Below are 12,408 nucleotides of genomic sequence, written 5' to 3' on the forward strand. Positions count from 1 at the left end.
AGCTGTAATTATCAGGAGTATGCCAGCTGAATTTTGCTCTGTTTATCACTATCTCTCTCCCGCTCGTCTCAGTCCAGGCTCGCCGTGTTAATGCAGTCACATGTCTCCATTACTGTGCAGGGTGAACCGTTTGAGGGCTGAGCGTGCTTAAGAGGACAAATTCATTAATGACATTTTGGGAACATTGTGTTTTATAATTAAACACAAATGGGGAGGAAAAGCCAGTTGCACTTAGCAGATTTTCTGTTCACACAGCTGTGCTGCTGTTTAGTGGTTAGCTCGAGCTAGCAGTTGACCGTGGTGCCGGTAATGTTGCAGGGTTAAGCGGGACGTTTAGTGTGCCGGCAGAGATGCTGCCCAAAGATGAGGTTGTGGACCGCTTGCACCAATTACAAAAACACAGGTATTGAAGATGCTGTTGAACTTGCTGATTCCTGTCTATATTTTAATGATCCATACTGTACACCTGACTTTGACATTATAGGTTACATATTGTATTTGTTTTGGATTTGCATCTTATTGGAATAGTATTGCTTTTGTTGGGGCTGTACTGTCATGAATCATTTTTTGGACGACCCAAATGCAGAGTCAAAGGCAGGTTGAAGTATTGACCTAAAGCGAGCTTTAATACAGCCAATAAAAAACTGAAAGTCCAAATGAAAGCACAACCGAAACTAAACTGGGCAAAATACAAAAAACTTAATAAACAATATAACTCAGGGAATGACACCAAGAACACAGGGATGAACGCAGGACAAACTGACAAAGCACAAAGGGAAACACACAGGTGTATATATACACTGAAAACCAATCACAAGAATGGGACACAGCTGGAGTAGGAGGAAACGAGCAAAAGGAGGGAAATGGAGATTGGCTAACAACAAGGTTGTGGTTAAGAACACTAGGGTGGAGCAAACAAGACTAACACAGAACAGGTGTGAAGGGAAGACTCTGGGAACAGGGAGGGACGACAAGACAGGTGTGACAGAAAATAGGCGGGAAAACACACAAAGACAGGAAGTAAAACCAGACATGAGACATGAGGAGAGAATCTACAGAATAAAACAGGAAGCAGATTGAACATGACTGAATAACATGAAACAGAAAACTTAGTTAGTCTTTCCTTTTTTAACCAAATGATCTTTCTTTAATAAACAAATGTAATTAATGGTGCTTGTAGTCCGCCCTGTTAATGCATGTGCATGCCTCCTTTTGTGCACAGCAGGCGAGAGAGCAGTGGAAAATGCTGTTTTTGAAAGGCGAATAAAGACTGAAGCAGAATATTTCTCTAGATAAAAACATGTTGAGAATTTTGAAAATGATCACATCTATCTTTTTTTTTTTTTTTTTTTCAATAAACTTTGACTTCTTGACTTTACTCTGAAGTTATTGGAAATGATTGGATCACATGAGTCAGAAACAATCCTACGCATGCAGCCACCACTGGAATCTAATTCTACAAATGGAGTAAACACTACTAATATTAGTGTAGCCTAATTTTTATCTGCAGGAAACACCAGCCTTAGTGAATGAACAGGCATGCAAAAAATTTAAAAAAACCCCTCTGATTTAGAAACTATTCAGTGCAGCCCTAGTTATTTTTATCTATCTATTTGCACTCTTCCCACTTTGTGTTGCAGCTGCTGCTCCGCAGATTCCCTTTATAATAGAATAAATAGTTTTACCCTATAGTATTTGCTTTGCTGTGCAGTTGATGTAACAATGAAACAACCTGTCTCGATGACATTGTTGCAAACACATATAAAACTTTCATTTCCACACAGCTTACAACTGAAGTTCAGGATTTAACACTCACATATGACTCTAAGCACAGCGCAGACACTACGGGTGAACATGCAAGACAAGCTACGGACCAGCAGGAGGCTGTTTGGCCGAACACCGCACTGCTTATTTATGTTAATTGATGCTTATGTATGTGACAGACATAGTGTGAGCCTCCTGTGTGCACCCAAAACCTGATGACATCTACATATGCATGTGTTTTCATGGCGTACACCTCATGAGCAGTTGTTAGAATGTTCCTCCTTCTTTCATCTGTGTGTGTGTGTGTGTGTGTGTGTGTGGGCTACTTTGGGGGGCTAACGGGTTCCAGTTGCCTAGTAACACAGTTGAGGGTACATACAGCGCTTATGAAAGTGTGCGTGCGTGTGTGTTGTATGTGTGCTCTGTGGTGGAGTATATGAGATTATCATAATCATCTCACAGTTACATTGGGTCTCCCTCAGAGCCGCTCATTAGCATAGCAGTGTGAGGAGCCTCTGTGACTGAGCAGCAGCCCTCTAAGACAACCGCTTATTTCACAGGGGAACATTTTGGGATGTTATTTCCTTGGTTGTTCCATTAAATGCATCATTTAGTGTGATATTTCGCTGTTTTGTACCAAATGAATGTATGTAAATCAAAACTCCATCCTTTTCTCCTCCTTTTAATGTTTGATAGTTTTATTTTCTGAATCATCTTGCATGCACCGGCGTCCTGTATATATTAAGATCTATCGTGCAAAATGCGATCATAGGTTTCAGGGATCTGCAGCCAGCTCCGCCATCATGCAAAACCTGCAGCTCTACCGTACCTTCATCCATAATCTAACCAGCCACACGGGACAGAGGTGCACATTTGAGTGTCAGTTTGCAGCATCGCCCACATCGTCGCATCTGTCTCTGCTGCCAGCAGGCTTAAACACGCAGGCTATAGCCCGATGCTGGGGTTAAAAACAAGACTGTCTCCTCCTCCTCCTCTGCAAGCGGAGGTCATGGAGGAGGCTAGCAATCAGCAGGAGCAGGGTTCATTTTGAAGGTTTATGCCACCTATTTTATTTCACATGAAATCCCTCGACAACATCCTGTTTTTATGTAGCAACAAGGAAGATGGCATTTTAAATATTTCATTAGATCTCAATCACTTTGTCTGCAGCAGTAATTCTCCCTGCTGTCTGTAATCGTATGTACAGGTGTTGTTGGGATAAAATAAATAATAAGAACATCTCATACCTCTCCTCCCTGGCTCTCATATTTGTGCCCACAGCTGTGACACTTTGTTCCAGTTTTTTTTTACTCTGTCCTTCCTCCTGTAAGCAAACCAAGGCTAGTAGCTTATTTGTTGAACAGTTTTTCGATACCTGTCATCGCACCACGTTTTGAGATTTTTGGCTGCCGTGAACGAGGATGGCAGTCGGTGCTTGGAAAGCTGGTGATCTAGGAAATTTATTTTACTGCACTCACTGGAAAGAGTTTGCATAAAAGCATGAGATAATGAAGTTAAATCAGAGAGCCTCATTAGTTTATTGGTTTTCTGTGGTGCCATAAACGTCCAGCTGTGATACGATGCAGACGGGACTCTCTACCTCTCGCCTGTAACAGATTTCACAACGTGCCATATGTCGGATAACTCGGTTAAACTAACTGCTGTAGTTAAAGTCCTGCATCATCATCTTAATCGTGAGTTTTATTTGAATCAGCCGGGAGCCGTGTCTGTCTGTGATGCTGGCAGACGCGGGACTTGTTGGGTCGAGACCGGGAAGGGGACTCAGACTGTGAGAAAGCTGTTGTCCTTGCTTGCATGAATAATAAATGTACCTACTCACTTGGCAGCTCCAGACAGCAGGAAAGGATCTGGACACGGTGTTCAGATGTTCTCCGCTCAGCGACAGCACCAAAACTTTGTTATGTGTTGTAAATGTCAGAGTGATTTTTCATCTGTGCTCCGGTTTATCCCACTGACCTGCCTTTGTAGCAACAAAAGGAGCTTAAACTGTGACAAGGAGCCGTTTTGAAAGGTTAGCATTAACATCTGCTGTTGGAGGACAGTTGGTTTACAGAAGTATGAGTGCAAACACATTTTTAGGACTGCATGTCATGGTTTTTATTTTTTCATTATTGATTAACCTTACAATTATTTGATAAATCACGCAGTGTAAAAAAATACTGGAAAATACCCATCACAATTTCCCAGAGCCCCTTGGGACATCTTTAAATGTCTTGCTTTGTCTGACCAACAGTCAATAGTAAATAGATAATTTACATTTTAGAAACTTGTATCTTGTCAATTTTGGCATTTTAGCTTAAAAATGTCTTAAAACAACAGTGTGTAGGATTTAGTGGCAAATAGAGGTGATGATTGCAGATTGTAACCAGCTAAAACTTCTTCCTTGTGCCAAGCATCAACTCCTGGTTAGGATTCTGTCAGTGTTCATTGTTCAGGAGGTTTTCACCGGGAGCCATTTATCCGCAGAGTTATTTTCCTCTCCGAAACAAACAGACCAGGTGATTAAAACCAGTAAAAAATGAATAAAGCAGCTTTGTTTTAAAGAATCGGTGGTTCTCCACCTGCTAATGTGAGCTCACCTTTTTCTCTGATAACTTAAAAACCAGATGTTCAGGAGATTTTCACTGGGAGCTGAATTGACCTTTCGCTAAGCCCTGCCTCGTTGCGATGGTCCAACAAGCTGTCAGAGTAAGCATGGAGCCCACACTGTAACTAACTGCATATCTTTTTCCAACCTCTCCAGGTAACTAGTATCATTAATACACGACGTGCCCCAGGCACAACATTTAGCTCCTAATCCACAAAACCAGACTGGAAATGAAGGAAATCTGAAACGGCTGCATTAGAGTCAGTGGAGCACAGCTGTGTTGTTGTTGTCGGACTCTGGTCTGAGCCGGCCCATTGCCACATTATGATTGGCCAGTCTGCGTCTGGGGGCGGGACTGGAAGGGTCAGTTATCCACAGAGGTCTCCTCCTCTCGAAAACAAACGGACTAGGTGATTAAAACTAGTAAAAACACTGAATAAAGCAGCTTCACATAAAAACATGTTTTCCAACGCTGCTCGTCACAGAGGGGCTGCTAACTACGGTGTTTGGTTTGTCCATTCCGGGCTACTGTAGAAACATGGTTGTGCAACATGGCCACCTTTATGGATGAGGACCCGCTCCCTGTGTAGATGTAAACAGCTCAATGAAATCACAATGATTCTTATTTTCAGGTGATTATACACTAAAGAAAACATGCTTATTAAATCATGTTCCATTTCTGCCAATATATAAATCCTACACACCGGACCTTTAAATGATTAATTGATCATCACTTCCACACAGTGGCCATCGTTGGCCAGTGTGAGAATGAAACCCCAAAACCCTGGTAGTGTTTTCTGTTGGACGATGTAGGAATTAATCTGTGTTATTCTCTTTCCATTTTCACCCGTACAGAACCTCCGAGAGGTTCAAGTTCAAGTTGAACTCTCCACACTCAAGTACCTGAGTTATCCCCTCCATCCTCATTAGCCAGCCCTGAAAATGGCATCCTATTATTTGTTGACAAGTGCTCTTTAATTATAAAGTTATTGTCAGACAAAAAGCGAGAGCTGCTTTCTCACTTGTTCTGCGGCGTTGGTTTTCGCACCCACGTGCAGAATGCAGCGTGTGTGTGCAAGGAGGAGGCTGAACCCTAAATCATAAATGCATTCATAACCATACTTAAACTAAAGAAAGATGTGTTTCCGTGCCACCGGCTCTCTTGATTTAATAATGCCTTTGATTTAGGTCCAGTGGTATGGCGATTATCTGTGGCATCGATGCCCCTCACACAGGCTCGACGGCTACGAGCCAAGCTGGTGTCATCTGCTGTGAACAGGAAACAGGAGGCCGCTGATAAGGAAGTGTTTTGTGTCAGGGGACAGCCGTGTGCTCGGCTCTGATAACTCACACCTAGTGGACACAGAAACCTTGTGGCATATATCAGATTTTGTACGTGCAGAATCACCATGTATCAGGAGTTGTCAGGAACATAAAACCAAAGCAGTAAACCAGCGACGCCTCGTTCAGAATAAACCCTCTTTATGTGAGCAAAGATCATGGAAATGAACGCAGTACAGCAATCACCCATTGTATACTGATGACTGTTTCCTACAGACGCATAGGGCAAAAACATTGTTTATTAATCAACAGGCTGCTGTGGCTTTTGCATCACAAATTCAGTTTACCACAGCACAGCACACACATACGGTTTAACAGAGGCTGATGTTAATGCAGGACGAGAATAAGAGGAAATGAATTTGTTATACTTTAGGTTCTCACTCGGATATCAGCATGCTGATCTTAATTTGTCCCTTTTAATGTCATAGTTTTTAGTCAGCTTAGTCTGTCGCACTCTTACAATATACTATACCAGGTTTGTTAAACCAGGACTGTAACTAACAGTCACTTTCATTATTGATTAATCTGCTTATCATTTTTACAGTTAATAATCTGGTTTAAAAAGAAATGTCAGAAAACAACTGACAAATGGCCATCACAATATCTGACAGCCTAAGGGGGCGTCTTCAAATTTCTTGTTATTGTTCAAACAACCACACACAATGCAAATATATTCAATTTGCCATCATAGAAGACTAAGGCCCTGATCACACAGAAAGTGTTTTAGCAGCTAGAGGCATCTTTTTGTAACTGTTTTAATAAAAACGAAGCTTTTTGCTCGCAGTTTTTGCCAGAGTGCTCTGAACTCGCTTTTTTTGTGGTCTTTTTTTCCTATTGTCCAGTTGGATGATTCAAGAGGCAGGCCTTCTGTGGTGGTCACAGCAACAAGTTTACAGCTGGTAAACAATGGAGGAGAAACTGGTGGTAGCAGTTGCTGGATACCCAGAGCTATACGGCCTGACGATAGACAGCAGGTTGTCAAACTGCCCATGAGTCATCCTTAAATATGACTGGAAACAGCCATCATGGAGGAGAAGCTCCTGGACCAACTGGTGGTACTCCCCATGATCCACCCTCTTTTTTAGGCTCTCATGTACCCACACAGATCTGTTTATCTGCTGACAGCCTCTCAGCCTCAACCAGAGCTACAGCAAGTACCCTCTGCCTCAACATTTTAGGAACCAGATACTAATTAGACCAGGGGTAGGCAACCAGCGGCTCCAGAGCCACATACAGCTCTTTCGCTCCTCTCCAGTGGCTCCCTGAGGCTTTGACAAAAAAAAAAAAAAAGTAAATGAATAACAGTTATTTTTTAATATTTTAATTTTAATTCATCATCGTCGTAAACCTTAATAAGTTCTTACATTCTCCAACTGTAAAAATGTGTAGCCTATACACCAAATAAGAAAACAGTTTTAACATTTCGTCAACTAAATTATGTCTCATACATCTATGGCCTCGCACCTTTTCCTCTATATTTTGCCAAACCTCAATCGCAATAGCTCGTCTTGAGTCTTCCTACCAAGGCTAGCTATGGATTCCAAATCCAAAAAAAGGGAAAATAAAATATTTAATAGAGTGTGGAGAGGGTTGTTTGCTTTTACCGCCAATGCATGCAAAGTTAAATAATCATAAAGAGCCCTCTGCAGAGGAGCCACCTTGTGGTAAAACATATTAATGAATGTTTGTTTAGACCTATTACTACTGTTGATAGGTTGATTTAGACTTAGTGGGCTGTGCTACCTTCATATCAAGCTCTAATATGTAAAGGTTGCAGACCCCTCACTTGGGAAATCAGCAAATGTTCAAATTTGAAAACATACAACAAGTGAATTTCTGCTTTAAAATGTTTTAAACTGCTCACCATATGACAAGTACACCATATTTTTGTGGGACTGTCTTTATATGACATGTGGCTTCATATTTCCCAGAACAGGTGAACTGACATAATCTTTATCCTACTGTTCTCCACCTCCATTGTTTGCTTGCGGCTGCTTGAAGAAGGGTGCTGAGTTCGAAACCAGAAGTTGAAATATTTACTGCACATAATGTCACTACTGTTTGTTTTTGTGCTCTCAATGCCCTTCAAGGATTTTTATAGCACCTTTGAGCAAATAAAACTCTTTGCTGTCATGTGACTTTCTTTGTCAGCTTTACTATTAGACACACACAGAACAAAGAAGCCCCATAAACTATCCAGAAGAGAAGCACTGTGTCATAACTGTTCTACTGTATGTGTCAGATGTAGAGGAGTGTTGGAGTTGACACATGTTGACTCAACGCGGTATACACTGATAATGTGTGTGCTGCAGGGACTAGTGTGCAGCTTATTTGTACAGTGATACTGCTCTTTATTTAAAGGTTCCTCAGTTGTAACCAACACAAGAGTCGACTGCTGCGGTTGTGTCCATCCCAACTTCTCGATATCTGTCACTCTCTCTATTCCTCCCTACTCCTCCACCACACTCACACTCTGATTAGTCATCGAGCTGATGTAGCACAGCGTGTCCGAATGTTGAAACCCAAAACACAACCCACACCTCTCTCTCACTTTCTGTCTTTCTCTCGATCTTGAATGCATATGAAGTGCATACATTATCTTTAATTACTGTGCACTGTAGATACAGAAGGTCTCAAGTGTCTGAACTCTGCAGGAGGAATGAACACAATCTTCCAAAATATTTTTCTTCATTTGGTGTTTTGATGATGATGGTGGTGGAGAGCGCCATCGAACACATGGATAGGTGTTCAACTAGGTGAAGATCTGAGGACTTTGAAGGTCATGGCACAAGATTGGCATCATTGTCATTCTTACGACACCATTCAGTGACCTTTGTACCCTGTATGGACGCATATACATTTATGGAGCGTTTTCTTTTGATGTGTCACCTGTGACTGTGTTTATGATGGAGTTTATTGCTGCCTATGTTAACGCACATCAGAGCCTGCATACTTTATTTTACACTAAATGTGACAATCTAAAGAAAGAGGTATCTGGTATGATACGAACCTTACAATGAAGTTAACTATCTGACATAACTTTAAAGGTCCAGTACGTAGGATTTAGCAGGATGTATTGGCACAAATTATATATATTATAATAAGTATGTTTTCCTTAGTGCATAATCACCTTAAAAAATGAACTGTTGTGTTTTCATTACCTTAGAATGAGTCACATATAGCTACATAGAGAGCTGGACCTCATCCACAGAGTCCGCCATGTTGCACTGCTAAGTTTCTACAGTAGCCCAGAATGAACAAACCAAAAACTGGCTCAAGATAGGACAATTTGCTATTTCACATCTGCCTCAGTAGTCCCTCTGGGATGAGCCAAACAGCATCAGAAAAACAATGATTTTTAAGGAGAAACTGCTTTATTCAGTGTTTTTTACTGGTTTTAATCATTTTGTTTGTTTGTTTTGGAGAGAAGAGACCTCTGCGGATAATTCGGCTCCTGGTAAAAATCTCCTGAACAATGTACACTGAAGGAGTCCTAACCAGGAGTTCACACATGGTACACAGGAGAAGTTTCAGCTGGTTGCACTCTGTAATCCTCACCTCTAGATGCAACTAAATCCTACACACTGCTCCATTTCCAATTTCGGCTGTTGTGCCATTACAGTTAACATCATAATAAGTCAGCCTTTCAGTGTTATCTTTTCCTGTCGCTCACCTGATCCGGCTGTCCTCATGGAGGTCACTCAACCTGGAATGAACTCAATTCCTCACCTCATAGATCTGGCACACACACCCTCTGCTCCTTCCCTCTGCTAGCTACGTATTAAGATTAATAGATAGCCCGTGTCATTTAGGACCCCAGATTAAAGCGAGCGAAGTAGTAGTTTGTGGTTGGCCAGTGGGATCATGTGACTATGTGTGAATGAGCTTATATAGTAATTGACAACTGGCTTTGTTATTGCTTCTGGATTACTCCTTGCCATTGTTCAGTATACCGGCCGGGGAGTCGGGGCTGCTTCTGATGGCAGGGACACAAAAGATTCAGACCCCCTCTTATAAAAAAGCACCAGTAGACTACAAAGGCTGTAAGTTTGCCAAAGTTATATCTGTGTATTTGTCTCTCTGTCTTCTGATTCTTCTGTCACTCCTTCTCCTCTGCTCTTATTTCTCCACCTTTCCCTTGTTCTCTATCAGCTTCATGTGACGTTTGCGATCCAGCAGTCGGAGCTTTTTCAATAGTTGCACCCATTTGAGGTCTCTGTGGAGAGAAGCAGAACAAAATGTACTGTGGTTATTGTGGGTATGCAGCTTGGAGCGGTTAGTGCAGGCCGGAAGTGGTGTCCTTGACCTAGTTACAAGTGTTGGCTACTAAAATTTATGACTACTGTTCATGCAGGTGTTAGCAGGGATCTTTATGGTTTGCACAAACATCCACTGGCTTTGTATATGTCATTTTGTTTTATCCATCTCAGGAGAATATTGCTGCAGGTGAACAGTGCACCGTGGCTCACTTTTAACTCTTTCCTGTTCTCTTCTTGTAGTATTACCCCCCTACATGGCTGCTGTGACATAATGGGGCTGTCAGAGCACCATGCATCTGACCCCTGTGTACCCTATGATGTGCTTTCTTACAGTTCTGATCATCTAAGATAACGCCACCTGAATGTGTGCAAAGAAAATGTCTCATCCGGATCTCTCTCTTTTTTTGTCTTTGTCTTTGTTCAGTCGATGCTGATGAGATTAAGAGGCTAGGGAAGAGGTTTAAGAAACTCGACCTAGATAACTCCGGCTCACTCAGCGTGGAGGAGTTCATGTCGCTGCCGGAGCTGCAACAGAATCCGCTGGTGCAAAGGGTTATCGACATATTTGACACGGATGGGAACGGAGAGGTGGACTTTAAAGGTAAGCAATAAACTCTGCTGCTGTGGGAACTACCTGCTCTCGATTTTACAGCTTGACTCTGGTCTGTGTCAGTCTGTGAGAAGATACTACAACACTGCTGATGGTATTGGCACAGGTTCTTCATCATATTTCAGAATGGTTTTCTCAAAGTGCAGTGCTGCTTTCACAGTTGTTTTGTGACTTTAGCGCACTCACAATGTGAATAGTGTTTTGCAATGGTATTTGACATCTAGGCTTTAATCCTGTCCTGCCTTGAAAGCATACACCGAGCTCAGAACCAGACAGTTGCATCAAATATAGAGGCTGCTATGTATTTTTGAGCTGAACAAGAAGTGTGTGGAGGAAGTGTGACTGTACTACCAAACATTTATATCTAACAGAATTAGGGCTGGGAATATGTACTCAATACTTTCAAGGAATCATGGTGTATTTGAATGAATTGGCAGCATGTCGAGATGCCACCAAAATGTTTAAAAGTACAGCGGTGTTTCATGCAACTTAATGCTCCCATTCACATGAGGGGTACCAAATGAAGTTGAAAAAATAAATGTATCACACGAAAAACTCATTGGTATCGGTATTACTTTCAGCGCACTCTTATTGTTGGTATCGTAATATTTTAAATGATGCCCAGCCCTGGACAGAAGTCATGTTTAGTTTTTCTATCAAGCCAGTATCACAGAGGTATTTTTATTTGAAAGGACAGCGTGCAAGTCAAAAGTCATGTTTAACCCCTAGAGCAAAAAAAAAAGAAAATAAAAGGTGTTACCTGCTACCACAGCTGTGGTTTGCAGTGACACAATAGAAACCCCTCAAAGAATGGCATCAGCTAGGAGAAATATGCTGTAAAACCAGCTTTGTCAATTTCAGCGTTTGTATTTCACCACAGTGCATAAAAGCACGTGAGCCAAAGAACCGCCAAAACAAAACAAGAACTTAATCCACCTTGATGTTTTCTGTAACAAAGCACATTAAAGGACAGTTCACCTCAAAATCAACATGTTTTTCTGCACCCAGCAACCATATCACCATGCAGAAGGAAGCGTGCATCTACTCATAGACGAGAGGCCTGTGCCAGTGACAGCTTGACATGTAAACACGCCTGAGCTGTGATGTTAGCTCGCTCAGTGGTGCTAGGTGAGCTAGCAGTAGATGCACGCTTCCCTCTGTGCGATGATACAGTTGGCAGGTGTAGTCTGGTGGAAAGAAAATAGTTCCTACATGAAACTGCTCACAACAAGGTCTGTGGATTATCTTGAGTAACCAGGTCATGATTTCAGGAAAGTGACATCGCTGTTGAGTTTTTTAAATGTATTTTTCGGCACCTGAGCGCCACAAGCTGAGTGACATCTAGTTGGAATATAATCAGCAGCGTTGGATTGGTAAAGAAAATCCACTTTCTGAATCTGAACTGAATATATGATGGGGAATAATCCCCTAACCCTTAAAGATAAGTGTTACGAAACATCCATTGTTCTCCAATTTTAAGAAGACACAGTTATCTTATCTTATCTTGCATTATTAAATATAATCTTCTATAATCTATAATTAAATATAATTTTTGATTTCTATGATTGAAATGAGGAAATGGAGCAGGGAATCTGTAAGTGTAGATCTAAAGCCTTGGAAATCAATAAAAAAGCAAATTAAATACTGTCAGAACTTTTAGTAAGAACTGTAAAATGTTTGTGAATGCTCTGTCAGTGGAGACCGTAGAGCATAGCACTGATTGTTGTTCTCCTCTCCCAGAGTTCATCGAGGGAGTCTCACAGTTCAGCGTCAAGGGGGACAAAGAACAGAAGCTCCGGTGTAAGTAAAGCTGCTTCTTCATTACA

The 12,408-nt window shown here is 41.6% G+C and overlaps 1 protein-coding gene across 1 annotated transcript in view; it reads left to right on the top strand.

Annotated features, from left to right (window-relative positions):
* The window catches only part of LOC125903134 (calcineurin subunit B type 1), a 43,271-nt gene that overhangs the window by 21,677 nt on the left and 9,186 nt on the right, over positions 1-12,408 (top strand). The window contains exons 3-4 of the mRNA XM_049599844.1: positions 10,397-10,573; positions 12,323-12,382. Coding sequence (XP_049455801.1) covers positions 10,397-10,573; positions 12,323-12,382 — 237 coding nt within the window. The remainder of the gene's footprint in view (positions 1-10,396; positions 10,574-12,322; positions 12,383-12,408) is intronic.

This window comes from Epinephelus fuscoguttatus, linkage group LG16, assembly GCF_011397635.1.
Source record: "Epinephelus fuscoguttatus linkage group LG16, E.fuscoguttatus.final_Chr_v1".
Classification (NCBI taxonomy): domain Eukaryota; kingdom Metazoa; phylum Chordata; class Actinopteri; order Perciformes; family Serranidae; genus Epinephelus; species Epinephelus fuscoguttatus.